The following is a 21,462-nucleotide window of genomic DNA, read 5'->3' as shown; positions in this document are numbered from 1 at the left end:
TGCCAAAGAGGAAAGCTGGACAGAGAATTGTTACACCTCTCATGCAAAAGCAGTTTTGCGAAAGAAATAAGAGTTAAAAGTGGACCCGGTACATGCAAACCACTGGACTGGCACACTTGAAATGCATTCTATCACAGCACAACCCTTTCAAAATCGCATAGGAGGGAAAACCGTTCTGTAAAGGTTTGTAATTGTTCCAGGCTCTTGTGCGCCAAGGAAAGCGTGAGGCTCAGCCGAGAGCCACGGATGCGTTTGTTCTCCCATGGGATTCAACTGCAGGGGTCAACTTAAAAGTCACAGAACAAAACTACAGCTTATGATTTTCGTACACTTCCACTGCACAACATAAGATGTAACCTCAACATTTATTTACATTCAAAGTAAATCTTTATCACCTTGAAGGGTTTCATGTCTCACCTCTCCCCCTTGTCTCAATTACATCTTCAAAAATGCTATTGTTATCAACCCAATTCTTAGTCACTAGACGAACTGTATATTCAGTTCCAGGCTCAAGCGCCTCAATGGGGTGAAACTTTTGGGTGGGGTTTACTGCTTCTGCAGTCTTGCCGATCCCTTTACCTATGGAATGTACATAGTCAAATCATATTGATTAATGGTATTCGTTGGACAAAAGGTCTGTGAAATGCACACTTACAAATAATGTAAATAACATACAAATACGACACACAAGGATTTTTAACATTTGTCAGCAGATAATCTGATTTTCAAAAGCAGGCAGTAAACTGAAAAACATTCCCCCTGTTTGATTTTTAATATTCCATCAGATAAAATAAACAGCAGACTGAAGTAATCCTGATATTTATGAAGGGGTTTGTACATTTCCCAGGATGAAAGTTAATATTGATGGGGGATTATGGATCTGCTTTAACTAATGCGTGCTTAAAAAATTACAACTTGAAAATGGGCTTGCTTTGTATAGATAATCTGGGTTTGATGCTTCTCCCATTGAACTGGACTCAGCAGGGGAGCACAGACAGCTTGTTATCTGGAAATGGATTCTTATATGACTCACGGAAAAAATTAACGTTGGGATTTGTACTTATTTCTCCCCTGATGGTGATTTTCCACTTCCTTTTAAATTCCACAATGCCTGCACAAAGCACTGTTTTAGATATAGCTGAAGTTTGCTTTTAAATTGGTATTTAGGCATTTAAATGTTCCTGATGAGTTTAATACTTGATGAAGAGGTAGAAGGGAAATTTCAGTAGCCCTACGTTTAGAGCGTTTTCACTTGCAAAATGCCCACTGTAATTTCTGTCTGCATTAAGACTGCAGGGTATTAAATAAGCTTTTTTAAAATAGCATTTGTAGATAAGAGAAAAAAGGACATCTAACAGAGATTAGCAACCACTGCCTGAACATGAAAAGCCTGTTCATGCAAGGAAATTCAGAACTGCGGGTTGACGTGGGGGACTCTTTAGTCAACCGAGGGGTACAACACGGGACTGTGCCTGCCCTCGATGGCAGGAGAGTTAAATATAACTCTTTAATTGTGTTCAGTTCCCTAATTTGCCTGCTTTATCCAAAATAATCTAAACTAAGGATTGAGCAAACAGTATAATTTGAAAACTGCTTGACCAATTGACACTGACAGCAAAATTATGCTCATTAATACTTAAACTAATACACAACCAAAGTAAGAAGCTCTCAGAGATTAAGGCTTAGTTGACAGCTGAAGGAAAGAAAAAAAAGATTAAGACAAATCCAAGCACAATCAAAGCAGCAGTTCAAGATAAGTTTTCCAAGGCAACTACACAAGTATTACAATAAGCAGTTAAATTAGTAGACCATTGGGACCCAGAGAGAACACATACAGCTGTAATACTGCTGATACTGAAGCACAGCTTATTAGCATAAATTAATCCATCTATTGGTATTTTTTGCTAAATGGAGTATGTGAAACCAAGCTATAATTTTTAATCAAACTGCAAATTAAGCAACAGGATACCACAGGTATATTTTAATTACATGTTCTAAAATCAGGACATCAGAAAAACATATTTAATGGAAACACTATCCATAAAGTAAAAAGAATTAACGTGAACCTTCAACCCATTACGCATTAAATACCATATAACACTTATGCATGACATGATAACAACACGGTCCAACTTGCACGCCACACAGGTCTCCTTCTCCTGGACTCCTAGAAAGCAAAATGCTTAACCCTGAGCTCATGGCAGCCCACAGCTGTGCTTCGTTGTGCATTTTCTTAAACCAACTTAACCAGTCCGTATCTACCACCTATCGACCTCCAGCTTGTGCCAGCCTCTTCTTTTTGAGCAGTCAGCTCTTTACAGGAGCAGAAAGGGGGAACTGATGGCTGAAAATAACCCCATTTTTCAGCCCCTGGCGCTGAGCCTTGGAGCAGCCCCTGGGGCCGACCGTGCCACCGCCCTGGTGCCGAGCCCTACTGGAATGAAGGTTTGAGCCCAGCCTGACCTGGGACTGGGGATTTACCATTGGCTCTCCAGGCTGTTTAACATCACCTATCCCAAAATACTAAACATTTTTTTTTCTTTAAAACTCGGTACAGGTGTCCAGTGACGGGTGGTTATGAGGTTCCTTTCCATGCGATCTCTTTCTGGTCTGTGTTACACACTCAACATAGCACCTACAGAGGAGAAAGCATTGCTAATTGGGGCAAGTTTGGTGGTTGGAATAGAAAAAGCAGTGTAGCATCCTGAAAAATAAAAGCAAAGATAGACAGATAAGGAAAAGCTCGACATACTGAAAGGTCAGTGAGCTGCAGAAATTAGCTTCAGAAAATTGAAAGCAGTTGGGTAAGGTTTTTAATCTACAATAAGGGAGAAGAAACATTAGTAATAAAGGCATATCACCAGCACTTCTCATCTTCCCCCACTATTTATCAGCCATACCATGGGACTCGCATGAACATTAAACACTGAACTGCAATTTTACAATATTCCTACTGGGCTTCGAGATTTATGAGAACAACAGAACACACATTTTTTATAGAAGCTTATGGTATAAAGGGAAAAACAATATAAACTGCCCCCAAAGACTTACAAGAGTGCTAGTTCTCCAAAAGTTAGCACATCTGTTATAAAACATACTTCTATAAAAAAGCTGGCAGCCTAATAGCTAAATACTAATTGTGGGCAACATCTTAATTTATAACCCTACCTGTCTAAATACATCTGCTGCAATAAATGGAAAGTTGAACTTTCATTAGTTTTCCCCTACTGCCTGGCTATTAAAAGTGTATAAATATGCACCACAAGTACGCTTCATCTTCTGGGCTTTTTTAGTGCAGGAGGTAGTTCGTGCTAAATTGGGAATATTTTAAGCTATAGAGATTAGTAAACCTGCTGTGTGTAAAGTCTATCAAGAAGAATTTATAGGTGAGTTAGCGATCAGTCAGTGACTGATTGTCATTTGTAGGAGAAATCTGAGCTTGGACAAGAAGACAGGTTATAGCTTGTTCATCTATTGCTACTTCTCTTTAGCTCTCTGTGTTGGCTACACTGGGGCAGGCTGATAGAAGAGGAAAAAGCGAAAAAAAATAATCACAAATTTGCTTGAAGTACTCCGAGACTGATATATTTAGCATATTCTATTTAACACGCCTATTTTTCTTGCTCAAAACGACAGGGGTTTGCAACAGCACCCGGGCTGGCAGGACGGTTCGTTGTCTGACATTAGCAACAGGGTTTGATGGGCTATGTGTCCCCTGGCCGAAGAGGAGGTAGAAGAGTAGAGTGGCATAAATGATAGAAAAATAAACTTTCCACCAAGATTTCATTAGGTTCTCTTGGTTGTGAGCAAATAGGGTCTATTCTGGGCTTTGCTGGTAACAATACCAGCGTTACAGATGGCCAAGGTAGTTGTATTTTTCCTCTTCCACTGTGCCTGTGGCAAAAGAGAACTAAAACCGTACGTTCTGTTACAAATGGTTACTCTCCTCATCTTATGGTGTGTCATGAAGGCTAGTACCCTCCAGCTAAGATTTTCAGAAAGCCTGTGGGAGTTACGTGCCAATTGCCATTGAAATATAATGAAACTGGTGAACTTCTATTCTCTGGCTTCTCTGGAAAATAAAACTACAGCTGAACGGCTTCCTCTGGATGAATTTTTCATTAAGGCTTGAATGTCTGGACACACAGTAATCATTCTCAACATGTAATACGTGTTTAGTAATCCTCCAGAAACACTGGTAGCTAGATGAAAAGAAGCTTTGTGTTAAAGAAGGACTGCTATATTAAATTCATTTTTTTCACTTACGTAAGAACATTATTTTGTGTTATGTTTCTGAGGGCTAATGATCATTGGGAAATTGACATTTTCAAGGGGAAAATTAATTAGTTTGTAGGTCTTTTAAGAAATACTGTCTGAAAATGAAAAGTTAGAGATAAAACTCATTTTCTAAAGACAGCATACCTTCTTCTGTGGAATGAAACCAAGATGAAGCCACAAAAATTAAACTATTATTTATTTTGCAGTACAATGCAAATACCCTTTTTCCCAGGCTCTTCATGACTGTGCACAGTATTTAATCAACAACTGATAAAAATCCCTGGTTTTCTATCAGCGTTTCATATCTGAGTTATTTTGACTATGTTTAAGATCTTTCACAAGAAAGAGGCCTTTTATTTAACTGACTTTGTATTAGCTGCCAGTGCCAGTGGTGCTGCATCATGCAACAAGGATGCTATAAATGAAAGCTTTCACATCACCTACTGCTATTTCTCACTAATTCCAGTGGGCCTGTGCTTAATCTGAGAGACAAACATTAAAGTGTGGTTTTCCTCTGTTAATTAATTATACAGAAACAGCCCCTTCTGACAGAGGCAGAGGGCTCAATCTCCCCCACTGCCAGACAAACACAGGACGTGCCACGGCTCCACCAGAGAGTGAAGAAATGGAGATGTGAGATGGTCTTTTCCTATCAGAACCCACTCATTGACCTTTTGGTAAAGTGTTGCTAACCCAAAGCAATGTGTAACTCCTGACAAAAATCTGAATCTTAATGGTTCATTCACAGAGGAAGATGCTGCAGTTGTAGAGAAAGGGTATGATCTACCCATTTATCTACACAGGGAGTTATATTTATTTAATTGAGAGAAACCTTTTTTACTAAATTCAGTCATTCATGCCACTGCAAACTCATCATCAGGAGACCAGTTGTACATCAATTACAGGCTGGGAAAATTATAATTTAAAGCACAACAGTTTTCCCTACACAGACTTGTTTTTAGTGGTCATACATACATACTTGAATATGTACATATTAAAAAAAGATTGACTTTTCTTTCTGATTCCAGACTATAGTAGCAGGGATAACTGCAAATAAATGAAAGCAATAGCAGTGATGCAGATGAAATACATCAATGAAAAAAATGTGAATGAATCCATAGCTTCCACCTCAACACCTCCACTTTCCTGGCAGAATGTGCCGTGAAATTCTGAAATACCCACAGCACGGCCTGCGAAGGCTGTATTACAGCAGTGGAAGCTATTCAAAGTCTTAAAATGAACAATGAGAGCTTTATGTTTTTATTACTAAAACCAGTACATAGTGGATATAGAATCACTGAATCAAAACCCAAAGAAACTTGGAGTGCTCTGTCACAGAGTTTCATTTCAGAGGACACCACATTTTATATCTGTCATTTATGTGGGTCATTTTAAATGATAAACTTTGACTTTTAAAATCACTCTCTTTTTTCAAAAAGAAAGATTGTTTTAATTTTGAGCAATCACCTTGCTTCCCATACCACAGCTTAAAATCCCAAGAAGGTCCCTAAAAAGAGCGTTTTTTTTTTTTCAGCCTATCATGTTTAGTTGAAAAATATCTGAACAATTCAGCCAGCAAATAATGACACAAAACCCTAATGGCATCTCAGTGACAGCTGCAGTGTCCTAATTTAGGGTGGTTTGAGAACCAGCAAGGAGCACACATTAATCACAGAACCGGACCCTTGTGGCTTTTACTAATTACACTACTCTATTCTACGTGTATTCCACCAGAATCAGTTGTTGCCACTGCTGAAACAAAGAGTCAGGAAAGAAAAGAAGAGAACGAGAACAAAATGAATGGCAACATTATCATCCTTTTAAGCATATCAGGTAGGGATGCATGTCAGAAAACCTGGCAAGGTTATTCAAAGAAATTAGAGACTGTCAACTGCCCAAAACACACTATTCTTGTTGCCCAATGAAGGACAGAAAAGGTAACTAATGAGGTGAAATTGTATATTTTTAGTTTGAAAGAAAAAAAAAAAAGGATCTTTTACTTCCCCTACTGAAGATTAATTTTTAAACCACGCTGAGAGATTTCTAGTACCTACCACTTGAGTACCTGTATACCACAGTGAGTCTGGAGGCTACAAGACAGTTGAGAAGTTTCACTACTTGAGAAAATGGATGATAGTTCATGACTGGATCCTGAACTGGGCCGTGATGAGTTTAAAATACTTTTTTACTTGTTTTACCAGTAGCTGAAGAGATTCTGTGACTTGAAAGTCCAAGAGGATGTTGTGCAACAAGGACCATTTTTCTATTTTATATCAACATTGTTCCAGACTGTTATCATGGCTAAAAATGATGAAGCCAGGGCTCTTTTCCTTATCACATTCTCCTTCCCTGTGGCAAGTGCACAGCAATGGTTTCTGATTAATAGCAAGGACTTGTTCCTTGGTATTGTAGAGTTTTCAGACTTGCTGAGCACAGTACAGTTTATTTCATTTCAGTGAATGAGAAAGATGATCTATCATAGAGTGCTTGCGATTTTCCCTTAAATCACTGAACATCAGTGGTTCAGGACAGGGTGAGTGGCACACAAATGCTCACTTCCAGTCTCTGATAAAATAATAATAAAATCACGGATCAAATGCACTGCAGTCAACTTTACATTCATCTGGATTTTCCCTGTCAAATACCTGCCCCTAATGGTGCTGAGAGTCCCCCATCTTCATGCAAGGGCAGAATTTGTTTTTATAGTATTACTGTATTTAGATCTTCAGTTTTCTGTTCGTGACTAAATGCAATTCACTTATTCTAGTATGGCTTAAAGAGTTGATCGGTGGGAACAGAAACACAGTACTGTACAGCACAATGAAACAGATCAGCTCCACTTTTCTGAAGAGCTGCATGGTTACATTGAAAAGTTCATTGATTGTTCTCATGGAAAGAAAAACAAATTCATTTCCTCTAATTACCAAGGAAATGTCAAAGCCTGGAATATTCTCAATAGATTTTTCCATTATTGTTAGAGCTTCTCCACATAAAAACATATTGTCTATTAACTTACTCCCTTGAGCCACTGTTAGTCCTTCTTCTGTGACCGGCTTCCCACAGCCTTTGACTGTACAAGCCTTTACATAGAATTTGTACTTGGTGCTGGAGCTGAGACCCGGCAGCCTCCAGCTGAGCGTGGAGCGGTTGGTTACGCTGACGTCGTTCAGAGGCCCGATTTCATGGGTTTCGTTTACTGAAAGGGAAAAGGCAGTTGAGTCAGATCCAGCGGCTAAAGGCTACGAACACGAAACGTGTGATGAACGCTCCTGCAAGCGAGGCACTCTGCAGCGAGCAGGAAGGATGAAGCCTGAATAAGCATATCTCACCTTCCTGCCAAGTACTTAAATGGGATTTAACTCGTCCATGCCAATCTCCCAACTGCTCGGTGAGCTATTACTGTTCTTAAAAAGCTCTCTGATTCTAGATATGCACATACTAAGTGGGAGGTAAAAATTACTGTCTCCGAGATCATTAAATATATATGAATTGCTTCTTGCTTTGCTTCCAAACATCCGCAAACTCTTGCAAGCAAGTTAACGGATGGCTGTTCTGCTTTGTTCCCTCTGCCTCGGCACAGCTGGCAGCTTAAGAAGGGGCTGCCACTCCCAAACTGCCTAAATAGACAGGTCCACTCTCTGCCCATAGCCATCAAAAGCAAAGGGAAGGTCCAGCCTTCAGCCCCAGCTTGCAAAGGCAACTGGGCAGTTCCATTATCAGCAAAGATAAGTGAAAAGTACGTTTGGTTGGTTGGTTGTTTTGTTTTTTTTTTTTTTTTAATAGCACATGCCCTAATCCTATTCCATCCTCAAAGAACATATAAAATACCCTGGATTGTCACCACACCTTACAGCTGGTGTTGTGGCAGTCTGGGACCAATAGTGGATCTTGCCTCAAAGTCTCTTCCCAGCTTCTTTCATAGGCAAGACAGAAAGAAACACCCCTGGTATTTAGTTGTTTCTCAATGTGATTCCTCAATAACATGACTCAGGTGGTAGCTGTCGGCATTTCTGCTGAGGCATTGCACAGGGAGGAGGTGGTCACTGACATAATGCAAACATCTGAATAAATGTGACCAAAGTGCTCTCATTACAAATTATTTTGCATCGAATGAGTTTCACTTCAGTAAAATGCAGCTAAAATTTATGGGTCTTCTTAGCTAGTATATTAGGTACAATTTGCAAATACAAAATAATTGAATTTTAGTTTATAAACGTGGAATAGAGCACAGCAGCAATGTCAGCTTACGCTGGAAAAGCACACAGAAAACTTTTTGCTCTGGAAGATGACTTTGGCCTGCCCTCTAGCAGGCTGCGGGCGCATCGCAGTCCAAAACACGCTGGCCTGATGCTGTGGCTGTTACAGGGACTTCAGAAACAGCCCTTCTCATCAGCCTCTGCTTTAAATAACTGTGCTCAAATAAGCCTTTTTTTTTTTTTCCCTCTTTTGTTTCTTTTTTTCTGAAATCAAAGTAAAACAAGCACATACTTATCTGGTATTGCACAACGTAGCCAGTGAGGTGGCCGTTTGCTTTCTTGGGAAGTCCCCATGACAGAGTGATGGAGTCCTGGTCAAAGTTCAGGATCCGTAGAAAACGAGGCTGTTCGGGGACTGGAAGATACAGGGATTAGCTTTCAGGGAAGAAGACTGAACAGGTCTGTCTCTACACATACTTGTTAAATGAGGATATAGTTTAGCTCAACATCTACACTTCCCCTTTCTAGTGAAGGGTTTTACGAATATTGGAGATTTTACAATCACTTTAAATGAGGAAATCAACTTGCCTTGTTATGAGGACAATTTCTATTTATGCCCCTCTATCCCACATTCTCATTCTGTCTTACCTCCTTCTGGAGTTTCAAACACAACGGGGGAGCTTTCCGGGCCGTCTCCTTTGGCGTTGTAAGCCAGAACAGTTAAGCGGAATTCACTGAAGGGCTCTAGACCAGGGATCATCCCATAGTTTCTGTCTCCTACAAACGTTAGGAAGTGTTTCTCTGGGTGATGCCTTTTTCCATCCAGCATGCTTTTTGTTTTCCACCAACTGACCTGCATTGAGATTGGCATTTCTGTAACAAATTATGTTTTATGGGGCTGAACACAATATTGATTTCTCTCATCTTCCCAGAAATGAGAGACTGCAATCTATCCTTGATCTGGGATTCATTTAATAGCTTATTCAACTGTGTACAATTATTTAAAGAGAAAATCGTAACCTTATAGCCTCTTAAATGTCCACGAACTCTGTCCCTTGGTATTCCAAACCAGAAGACTTTGACCAGGGTGCTGTTCACAATATCCACCGATACGCCCGAAGGAGCGGCATCTGGAACTGTAGAAACAGAAGTGCTGCATGTTAAAGACACTGACAAGAGCTCATTTCACACTCCTCACAGCTACAGGGCTTGGCTCGCCAGCTCAAGCTGTGGCAGTTCACACAGTCTTACTGCAGGCAAGATAAAAGCCATTCCACCTGCATCCAGTGGGTGAAATGGGCCAATAAACATTATTTTGCCGTATCAGGGCTTTCTGCTGAGGGCTGGAATACAGGTGCACTGGGACATATGAATTTCTACAGCAGTATTTATGATTTCCTGTTTCAAGTAATGCTTACAGCAGTGAGAAGAATAAAAAAAATGATTAACACAGCACTCAAGAAGGCAATCATAAAGGGGTTTTTTTTATAATCAATTTCATTTTACAACTAAGCTCATTAAACAGTAGGATTTTAATCACTACACAACACAGAGAGCTATTATAGTGCCTGAAAAAAACAGGCCTTGATCCATTGACAACTGAATTGCAAGGAAGATTTTCCACTGATAGATATAAAATTAGATTCAGCACAGACACACAAAGAAAATAAACATGCTGCAGGGTTTCTTTCTCTCTAAGTATTCACCCTCTTGTCTGCCATACAGTCTGCAGGGAGGGAAGATGCACCACCAAACCTTCCCGTTGCCCACCTCTGGGTACGCAGGGGGATTCTCCTGTCTGAGCAGCACCGAGACCATTCCCAGCACCGAAAGCTTATGCTGGTGAAACACCAGGAAGCAGTCGGCAGGTTGTGAACATCAAACTGGTCCACTCAGGGCTGGTAACACAGCTCTCAATGCGCTCACTCAGTGAGCAGTGCCCCAGAGAGCCTGCCTTAGGATTTGTTTCTGTAAAGCCAGTAACATTTTTTACATCCATGGTTATCACAGTAACTTTACGGACTGTTTCATGCCACCTACCATGGATCATGATACCCCATAACGGCTTCCATGAGAAGGTGCGGCGAGTGGGGAGGTGGGAACAGCAGCACCTCTACTACTGCTACCGGGGAGTGACCGCTGCAGGACATGGTGGGTTAAACCAAGGACGTGGCTGGCTGGTCAGTTCAGTGAGCAGCAAAACACACGCTTGGCTCAGTTGGCTAATCCACTGCCGACTTTCCAAAGGCCCTTCAAACTGTCAGTTTATTTCATCCTTATGAAAACAACTTAAAGACTTCAGATCCTGCATGGGCTGAAAACTGTTGGACTTCAACTGATAAAATTTATCTGCAGATCTGGAACACGGACTATTTGCTGGCCCTCCTGTGCCAACAGCCCCCAGCCCCTGCTGCTAAGCATTTGCAAATGCAATAAGCATTTGCATTTGGGATCAGAGAAGCCTGGTGCCCCGTGCTAGTTGGCCACCATGCTCTTTACTCCCTCGCTGATTTAAATCCTTAATTCCTACAAAAAAAGATCCTTTAGTGCTTAACTGGGTTGCTTCCTCAGGTGAGGCCTGGCATTTCTTTACTGCAGCTGGATACATTTCCAGTCCTCCAAATATCTTCTCTAGTCATGCAGTAAACACCAAAGGGGACAGGGTGCTGTTCGGAGATGTTGGGGTGGCCTCAGCAGTGACATTATCCAGTGTCCCAAGGATGTAGCAGGGCTGTTGCATCCCACGTGGCACCGGCATTAATTCTATTAGCAGGGCAATTCTCCGGTACGTTCACCTCTCCTAACGGGACATGATTATTAAAGCCCACTGTGAGCTGGAGCTCAAAGAGCATGGGCAAAGGGTGGGTACCACAAGCGGTGGCTGTGATTTCAGAGCAAGCCCATGGCACCTATTTCGTGAAAATGTGTGTCAAGGGGAGAAAGACTCTGTTTGATCTGGCCTGGATGATGCACTGTGGGTCAGGCAGAGTCCAAAATCAGAGGTGGGCAGGTGCTGAGAAGACCTGGAGAGGGTGCTTAGAGCAGGAGTAGACCCAAAGCAAAGCCTTACAGTGGAGGTAGACTTCTTCTACCTTCAAGGACTCAGTGAACAAGGTAACATAGAGCATACACGGGAATGTGGCATCATCTATAAATGCACTTACAATGCCCAGCGCCTGAGTGTTTGTACTTAATTGCCAGAGTACTTAACTTCTGACAGTGTTAAATGGTTGAATCAGGCCCAAAGGGCTAAAGACTTTTCCCATCAAGTACAACACAATGACTGCTACACTTCATAGACTTCTCATTGACTGTGGCCTTCAAACAAGTATCCAGATTAAGCCAGCAACTGAGATTAATGAAAGCACGAGTGACCTTTCCAAAAAAAACCCTCACACTCCAGCAAGCTGGCATCCATGGCAGCCGGCATCAGTCGTGTCTGCTTCTCATGCAGCCCATCACGTCAAGCACTGGCATTTAAGCAGTTTTGGCCATGGGCTGCCTACTCCATCGCTCCATATCCGATCATTTTGCATAGCAAGAACTCCCCATGCAGCATATTTTTACATGCAAGTTTCTGCTACTTACCGTCCTCTCCTGAATATCCAATGGTAACGTTGGGTTCAGGGCCGGATCCTAAATTATTTACCGCTTGGACTTTGATCTCGTAAGGCACGAAGGTGGGGGTGTTTCGCAGGGTCAGAGAATGCTTCTTCACCGTCTCCTCGTTCCAGTCCGCCTCGACCCCCCGCTGCCGCCAGCTGACTTTGTACTCCAGCCCCGGCCCGTTCCTCTCCGCGGGTTTCAATGGCTGCGGAAGAAGTTAAAAGAGCTCCTGTCTGCCTTTGTTGCAGTAATCATGAAACAGCAGCTGAGGGGAGCGGGGGAATAATTTTGAAGAGCGTGTTATAACATTGAGAGAGAAAAAGGGGAAAAAAGACAGCTTTAACTTTTCGCTGTCGTGTTAATTTTAAGACGACTGGAAGAAAAATGTCATGACTTCAAGGGAAAGGTGGGCGAAAGGCAGGGAAACAGTTGGACTAAAAACAGATTAATTGCTAGTAGACATATTTCTGCATACTACCTACCTCAGGTTTTGTTTTGCCACAAGTTTTCTTTGTTTCCTTATGTGATGTAAAACCACGTGCCTTTTAGCACAACTAAAATGCATCTTGTGGCATAAGGCTGCGTGTGTCTTTTAGCACAGCTAAAATCTGTGTTCCATCTTAGAGTTTTATGCAGCATGGCAAATCGGGCCATTAAAATTTAGATTTGTTCTAAATACGCACCAAATGCTTGAAACTATGCCTGGACATTTAATGTACAACTTCTGTGCTACTCTTTTTTTTTTTTTTTAATCGATCAGCTGAAGAATACATAGAATCACAGAATCACAGAATCAACCAGGTTGGAAGAGACCTCTGGGATCATTGAGTCCAACCATTGCCCTGACACCAGTCCAACCATTGCCCTGACACCAGTCCAACCATTGCCCTGACACCAATCACATCACAGCATGGTTCCCACAACCAAAGCATTGCCCTGACATCAGCCACATCACAGCATGGTTCCCATCTAATTAACATTAATTTATAAAATATTAGAAGACATACAGCAATGGCTTGTCACGAGACATTCTCCAATTGATTTTATTTCTCTGAAAATGTACCCCTTTAATTCATAAAGTTAACTGGTCACCTGCACTACCAAAAATTATGAGAGTTATTTCAGCCTGTGAAACAGCTGTGGGTATTTCCCACCACATCGCCTACTTTTAATAATATTTGAATTATATATTGTACATATAAATGTATAATAACTGATATGTATCCAAGCTGCACACAGAAGTCTGAAATGAAACAGCATCAACTTGCAAGTGCCAGCAGAAAGTGATGCCCCATCGATGCTCCTCATGCACGGGGGGACCTAGGTCTGGGGATCTGCAATAATTCCCATTTATCTGCTCTAAGGGTATGAGGACCTTCGGGATGACTGTGGCCAAGGAGCCCGTAGACTGGGCAGCTTTCTAACAGGCACCGCTGGGAGAATCCTCTCCGTGGCAAGGATCCTGGGGAATAGGATTTGCAAGAGAAGCTGAAGAAGTAAAAAAATTCCTACTCAAAAATAACTTCTCGTTTGGAGTTAAACTGCAGCACTGCTTGACTCTTATTTTGATCTCCCCTAATGCTGCAAATCCTTGGCTGAAAAGCTAGTTACTAATGCTCATCTGCTCTCTTAATCCAAAGTAGGCAGATTAACATCGTTTTGCAGCCTTTGTCTGCCAGAAATAGCATGTTCAGTGCATTCCCTCTGAAAAGCATACAGGGAACACCATAAAGAAAGGAATATCCTGTTTACGACATTTAAATGATTCAACAAGATTTAACAAAGCCTGTCCATCCCATTCTCTCCCTTTAGTCTCAGTTTTCACTTCTACTCTCACCCTGCCTGAGCAGTGGATTACGGGCTTCCCGGCGACGGGGAGCGCTCGTTCTCTGCTCAGCGAAGCGCTGCTCGTAGCAGCATTTCCCAGCCATGCTGGTTACTACCACTCTGCTTTTCTTCTGAGAGGCAGGACTGTCTTCCCTGAGCCTGGGCTATGATGTAGAGCACGAATCCCCATTCAAATCCAAGTCAAGGGATCTAGAGGGCCACCTCCTTTTGGTGTAATTATAGCCTAAACCATGGATCTACACTGGGGAAACATTTATTGTTCTTTGCTGCGAGCAGCAGATTGAGAAGTAAATCTCATGTAAATTGCTTTTAATTCCAGCCACAAAAAATATGCTTCCTTCCACAGTTGTTGAAATTTGTGTTAAATGAAAAAATATATATCTCTCTCAACTGTTGGCACAGAAGCTGTAAGCTTAACAGCCAGGGAATTTGAAGACTGGAAACCATCCTCGACTTTTACACAATTCCTTTGACACACACGATCAGAAGCTTTATCTACACTCCTTGAATTTGCGGTGTAAAAATTCAAGCTCACGCTCTCTTGGCCAAGTGATCTGCGTCATTTTTAAGCCTCCAGGCTGGAAGGGCAGAAGCTATGTGTAAACCACCCACTCCCTGGGCCTGGCTGCTCCTCCTGCAGAGCAGGGCGAGACCACAGTTATTTTAAGCACTTTCTTGTGTGCAAGATGCACGGAAGAAGAGTGTACTCTGGAGGATTCTCACTGTGCTTTATAGGACTTCCATATTTCTTAATAACCTGCAAAGTTAGATGTAAAAAATTGATTTTTGAATCAAAATGAAACTGGGGGAGGAAATCCAGAACACACTGAAGTCAATAACAACTTTACCTTTGACTTCAGGAGCATCAAGGGTCCTACCTATGGAATTTGCAAATATTTCCTAAAAAACAGAGGTAGGGGAAGGGGAGATAAAGTCAAGGGATACAGTATTTTTTTAACGTGTTTATATTAAAACAACATCCTGATAAATGCCATGCTGCTTTAGAAACTGCTGCTTGAAGGAAGAACCTGTTTCCAATATCACAGCATTGACAGACACATTTGCCTTACCTCCCATTTCATCACCATTTCATTGGGTTCAGAAGCTTCAACTCGGATATTTTCTGGGTTCTTGTCTGGAGCTGGAACCACACAGGTGATAAGGTTAGTTTGCATATCCTGGGTTTTATTTGCATTTATTATTTAAATGCAAAGAACGGATGCAAAAAACTTTCCTTATTTCAGTATTACTCAGAGTGAAAGACACCTAAACAAAAAACGTTCATGAGATGATTAATGACTTGGATCAGCAAAGCTGCTGTGACCGAAACACATTGTTTATGCAGTTTTGATTCCTAAGTGCCCTTGTTGGTTGGAGCCACCAGCTAACATGAAGCTGTGACTTTTGGATTTCAAAGCACCAGATGTAGGGGGATTATGAGGAAGAGATTTTTCTCCCTATGGGGACAGGAAACAGAAGGTATATCATTAGCGGGACGCACACAGCTGAAAAGCTGAAGAAGGACCTGAAATTGAAGTAAAGGGGGAAGAAAAGAAAGAAAAATGCCAGGGAATGCAAATGCTGTGCTGAACAGTTGGCCTCTAAAATGACTTTTGGGGACACAATGTTTTCTGTCGCAGTGAGAAATGCACTGTGAATGGAGATTTTTGACAAGCTGAGTGCTGCTGAAAGGCTCCCCATAAACCTCAAAGATGTTTTCCAGCAACTGCCCGTCCATAAAGGGCTGCAACAGGCTTTAAAGGTGCAAAACCAGCAGAGCTCAGGAAAGCTGGATGCTGTCCCTGGTAGGATCACCCTGCTAACCACGGCAGCACAGACTCCTCACTTTGGCATCTCTGGGCTGCCACTGAGCAGCGAAAGCAGCACAAGTGACCCTGACTTCTTTACACCCCTCTGAAGCATGGGAGGGCAATGCTATTCCCAGTAAAACGCTAAAAATGTTAATATTCAGCAAACTGGATGGCAGTGGTTACCAGCCGGAGGGGTTGCGTAGCGCAGCGATGGTTTACTAGGCTGGCTCCTTCCCACAGCGTTCACAGAGACGACACGAAACTGGTAATTCATATACGGGGCCAGTGACAGAAGGACAGAGGTGTCATCTCCCGGGGCTCGGGTTAGCTCCTGCCACTGCCCCGGCTCCCACCGGTTCTCTTCAAACTCTATAATCGACTCTGGGGAGGAAAAGAAACAAAACAAAAGAAAAAAAGGCAGAGCCTGTATAAACGGCTTATAAATAGCAAGGATGGAAATGAACTTACAACTAATTAACTGTCATAGTAAAACCGATTAAGTACGGCCATGAGCATGGCTTGTTTCTTCTAACAGCCATAACATGCTACAATGCTGAACTGTGCAAGATGATGCTACTAAAATCCTTCGTACCGTTAATAGGGCTGTTATGACTGGCCCCGGCTTTCCAGGAGAGTCGAACACTTCGGTTCTGGTTTTCTGAGAGCTGAAGGTCTGCTGGCGGATCAGGAACATCTGAGAAATAATGAACACATGTCAGAAGCACAGCAAGCTATTTCTGTTTGTCTTGGCATTTTCCAAGGGACCGGATCAGCGAGTTCAGAGAAGATGGTGATAAAATATCTTTTGATTTCAAAACGGGCAAAGTTAGGAAAGTGGGAATTGCTTTTAAAGATCCTTTTTACAGAAAACCAGGCTGAATCTTCTGGTCCTGCTTTCTCCCTTATAAATGCAATATCCCTTCCTGAGTTCATTTCCATCTACTCTCATTACCGTGCTTGCAGCAACAGAGTTTCCTTTTCAAATCAACACTAAGATCTATTTAATCATTAATAGATATTGACACTGCTCTTAGCAGAAAGTTCTATGAGCATCACTTGGATTTACTCTGGTGCAAACCAGAGTGGCAGAAGGTCACTCAGCTCCGACCGTTATCGAACATGGCCTTGTAGAGTATGAGTGAAAGGATAACATTCATTATCCCAGCCATGGGGATCTATATTAAAAGGAAACAAGAAAATTCATTACCTGCCAGCTCAACTAATGCTGTCCAGAGAATACATCAGAGTCAGGCAGTGGCTGGTGTGGTAAGTGCACCGCACCTCCCAGGGACAGGCGCAGGGCTATGCAAGCCCTGAGCACAGGACTACCCCAACTGCTGTCAGAGCTCACGGTTCAGGGATGTGGTCTTAACCAGGGCTGAGGTTACCAGCACCGCCGAAATAGGCTGCTCCCCCTCACAGTCTCGGGAGACATCAAGGGGGGCACACGTCTGCAACACCACTGCGTTTCTCAAGAGCATCAGGGGCAGCAGAGGTGATCTGTAGCATGGGTCATCCACCAAATGGTCTGTAACTGAATGAACACTTTCAAATTTAGGGGATTCAGACTGGCAGATGTTGATCTTCCTTATGGCTTGCCTTGACAATTTGCAGTCTGGTTGCATTGGATTGGGTTGGTAACCAAAATGTATAGGGCCTGATGGAAAAGAGCCATTTCTCACTGCAGGGGGCTGATGGTAACCCCCCATCCTTCCAACCTCACACATACACACTCCCCCTCCTTAAACAAAGGGCTGGGGTTTCAAAATCTACAAAACGTACAGACCAAGGAAACGAGATTGCACATCTTCGGGCCTTTGACCTCCTCCTGCTCCAATGTCCTATATTTTTAGCTGACAATGTCATTTCTTACAGGAAAACCAGCTACCCCAACCACCAAGACTGTCGCTGTCATTGTGAAAGAAATTAATTGCGCCTGTACAGAATTTTTTAAATAACAATGTTGAGTTTTCTTGTATATCTCAGGTTAAATCAAAAGGTTTAAAAGGTTATGTTTGGGTTGGTTTGTTTTTTTTTTTATAATTCAGTATATTAATTTAAAGATGGCGATGGTGTTAACTTAAAGATACTCCTCTCTCTGTTAATTAATCATAGAACAAATAGTTAGAAGCATTCTAACTGAATATTTCTTTTGCTCTTAGTTGCCCATATTCTGATATCTCCATCTGTGCCATATTTAGTTCTTTCGCCATCTCACAAGTCTTTCATTGCAAAAGAGGCCTGAATTTTTCATTTGGAAAAATAACAGATATTGTTAATCCACCAAGACCTTTCTTATATACAACAAACAAGGGGAAAAGAGCACAAGATTGTTTTTCCTCTTCTGCAAATCACCTTTTTAAAAGGGAATAAAGTGCTTCATGAAATTTTCATAAGTAATGTAATGAATAGTCTACAAACATTTTGAATTATACAGCACTAAAGAACACAGTACCATAAATAATGTGCATAGCATTTCTTAATTTACTATTTACTGAAAAATGCTATTCATCTAAAGTGTGAAAACATCTTGAAGGTCAGATTGTCTTAGCTCATGTTGCAATCGCTGCCAGAAATAAATAAAAATGTAAAATGAAGCAAAATTTAATGAAATTAATATGAAGCAAAACTCTCTGCAAAATAGCATCTTAGCTATTGGCTGATGCCCTTAGGTACATGTGCAAAGGGCTGCACATCACTGCCCAAGTCCATCCCCTTAATTTCAAGTGGTCCTTCAGGAAGGGAGGCAGGCTGTAAGGATGCTCACACAAGGTCAAGCTTCAGACTCTGGGGGTCAAGGCTTTTCCCTGCTGTGAACTTGCTGTTTGCTACTGGACAATAATTTATGCTCAGATTCACAGAGATAATTAATCCATTTAGGTGTTTAACTTCCACTGATCTCCAGAGAAGTTGAACATCTAAATACTGGCCTTACGTCTTTCTTCTTCAGAACATAGCCCAAGTGGTAATTTGTGTGCAAATCTCTAGTAAAGTGGGGTGAAGGACTGACCAAGGACTTCAAAGCAGAGCCATTCTTAATATGCTATTACACCTTCCAGCCTGGGCAAGCTCCTACAGCCACTGTGGGTGACTCCTGAACTGAGAAAAAAGGCTGCTATACTCTTAGGTATAGCAAAGATTAAATATAAATGAAAAGTTTACATCAGCATCCCCATTCCAGGAGATACAAGGATAGCACAACTGAGGTTAACAAGCAAGAGGTACATTGCACCTCTGTGAAACTGGGTTATTGAGGCTCCGTAACTGAAGTGGGCAAAAGAGGCAAATAAGCAAAAGTGCTGCAATGGCATTATGTACCGCACGGAGCTGTCTGCACAGCAGGAAAATATCCTCTTACCAAGAACAATCAACCGTGACTCGGCGGTGACGCTGTCCAGGGAAGTGCTCGCCACACACGTGTAAACTCCTTGGTCCTCTGGTGTCACACTTGATATGAACAGTGTATCCCTGTCCAGGATTATCCTATGGGGCAAACCAAAGGCAAGTACAAATAAGGAAGAGAAAAATCTGTGAGATAAGCATATGACAGACACTTGTTCTCCGAAACACTGTTCACAAAAAAACCCAGGACATTTTGGATAACATAATTGCACGTTAGACCTATGACTTTAAAACGTAATTGTAGTTGTATTGTACACAGTGCTGTGGACTATTATTTGTATTTTGGAGCAATTTAGCCTCCATGGCTGGAAGTTGGTATGTCTCTCTTGGTCTGAAAAGAGCCACATTGATATGCATCAGCTGAGTGTCTGGAACACAAGATTTTGGCACATTGTTAATGAGGCAAATACACGGCCTTGATGTCCGAATTTTTGGAAAGGTTGAGTAAAACCGAGCATTCCCAGCCCGCTCCTGCAATGTCCGATGCACCAGGGGAAGCTGGCATTAACCCAGGCACACGGGCTCTGTTGCAGACATGGCATTTGCTTGGCACTATCTCCTCATACTACATGGCCTCAGCAGGATCTCCAGCCTCTCCAGAACTGCGGTATTTAGGAAATCATCTCTCTTCTGTGGTGATTAACAAAGCCATCTGATGGCCCACTGTGGGACCCTTCACATGGAATAAAGGCTGAGCTCCATCCCCTTAAGGTCAATGGAAACACAAGAGTAGGGCAAAATTCAGCTTGCACTTGCAAGTCCTAAACTCATACGTAGGAAAATCTCATCGCTTTTAATGTGTATGATTTTAGGCAGAATCCCAGAAACCTGTTTTCCATTCACTTCAACATTGCAAGGGCTTTGCTTCGGCCGAACAGATGTGAAACACAGGAAAACACCAGTTCCACTGAAATGGAGAAACAAAACCCCAGTTGGCTGCACTGGGGCCAGGGCTGTATTTTTGGGTTGAACCAACATTTATGCAATATTCTGCCATGATGGTGAGAGAGTTAATAAAAACAAAATCATTTGCCAGCCATGGCTCAAAACTCATATTGATGCATTTACATTTATACGTATATAAAACGCAGATCTAGTCACAATTCTTGCAGACATAAATTTGCATTTCAAGCTATTAAGTCTCATGTTTATTGAAGCTCATATTCCTGCACCATACAGCATTATTCAGCTGAGATCAAGAAAACTCTTGTCTCTTCCCTGCTCACCTGCCATCGTCCGTGCTGTTGACTGGCACCTCATCTCCTTCTTTCCTCCAGAATAATTTGAAACTGTGTTTCAAGTGTGAATCATACTCAGACTGACATTTCAATAATATTGAATGTGATTTCAACACTCGGGGGTTCTTCGGAGTAACAACAAGTTTTGTAGCATCTGATTGATCACAGAAAAACACTTTGACTAGGAGAGAGAGACTATTACAGCAAATTTTCACCAGGCACTTTATATATAAAAATCAACCTTAGCAGCAATGATCATGTCTGGTTTTGCTATATGTAAAAACATTTCAAGTGAAGGATGGTTGTTTTTGAAATAGATATTTCCCAAGATTTAATTTTCTATCTTGAAAATTTCTTTTTTAATTTTACTCCAAAGCAAAGAGCTCCAGAAAAAAAAAAATACCCACAAAAAAAAAGTAACAGGTGAAAATCCTTGTTAGCAGACTGTCATGAAATGGATGATAAAATAAGTTTGGATATGATTTTTATGTCCAATTGCCATTTGAAATAGGCTTTGGCAACAATCCAACAAAAATTACAAGCTTATTAAAGTCAAGTGAGAAAAAATTATTGCAATCAAGTTTGTTCTTTTAATTGACTCTAATCTGAATGCAGAAACAGATGAATAAGTAAGAAGAAAGCACTTGCTGAATTTCTTTTTACAGTGAAACGTTGCTCTGTGAGAATTTCATTGTACATTTTCATGTTTATTACCACTGTAAAATTTACAAAGCAAAGGGAGTGGGTGGAAATAGAACAAAGAAAAGAGTGTTTCTTCCTCAAGTTTGTCACAACAAACCTGCATCCAAGAGCCCTTTTGAGGACTTTGCTAATTGAGTATTTAAGGTTTTTTTTTATTGGCAAGCCCTGAATCCTAAGTAAATGTGTATGCAACCCACTAACTCCAACCTGTGTGCGCAACAGAAGCTGCCATCACCCTGCCAGGGGAAACTCTCCTGCCCATCCAACCACACAAATCCCCTAAAACAGAATTAGAGCACAAGGTATGTATCTGAAATGTACGAGTAAACGCATTTCAGTAATTTTTTTATCTATTTACAACTATTTGTCAAGTTGATAATC

General features: G+C 41.6%; 1 protein-coding gene across 1 annotated transcript in view; it reads right to left on the bottom strand.

The window, feature by feature from the left end:
• The window catches only part of CHL1 (cell adhesion molecule L1 like), a 53,614-nt gene that overhangs the window by 3,405 nt on the left and 28,747 nt on the right, over positions 1–21,462 (bottom strand). Inside the window, exons 13-23 of the mRNA XM_068408348.1 lie at positions 20,368–20,533; positions 19,098–19,222; positions 16,332–16,433; positions 15,923–16,120; positions 14,999–15,069; positions 12,063–12,285; positions 9,495–9,610; positions 9,123–9,327; positions 8,767–8,889; positions 7,295–7,474; positions 418–579 (exon numbers count right to left, since the gene is read on the bottom strand). Coding sequence (XP_068264449.1) covers positions 418–579; positions 7,295–7,474; positions 8,767–8,889; positions 9,123–9,327; positions 9,495–9,610; positions 12,063–12,285; positions 14,999–15,069; positions 15,923–16,120; positions 16,332–16,433; positions 19,098–19,222; positions 20,368–20,533 — 1,671 coding nt within the window. The remainder of the gene's footprint in view (positions 1–417; positions 580–7,294; positions 7,475–8,766; positions 8,890–9,122; positions 9,328–9,494; positions 9,611–12,062; positions 12,286–14,998; positions 15,070–15,922; positions 16,121–16,331; positions 16,434–19,097; positions 19,223–20,367; positions 20,534–21,462) is intronic.

The sequence above is a fragment of the Nyctibius grandis genome, chromosome 10 (assembly GCF_013368605.1).
Source record: "Nyctibius grandis isolate bNycGra1 chromosome 10, bNycGra1.pri, whole genome shotgun sequence".
NCBI lineage: Eukaryota > Metazoa > Chordata > Aves > Nyctibiiformes > Nyctibiidae > Nyctibius > Nyctibius grandis.
This window is presented reverse-complemented; position numbering and strand designations above follow the sequence as displayed.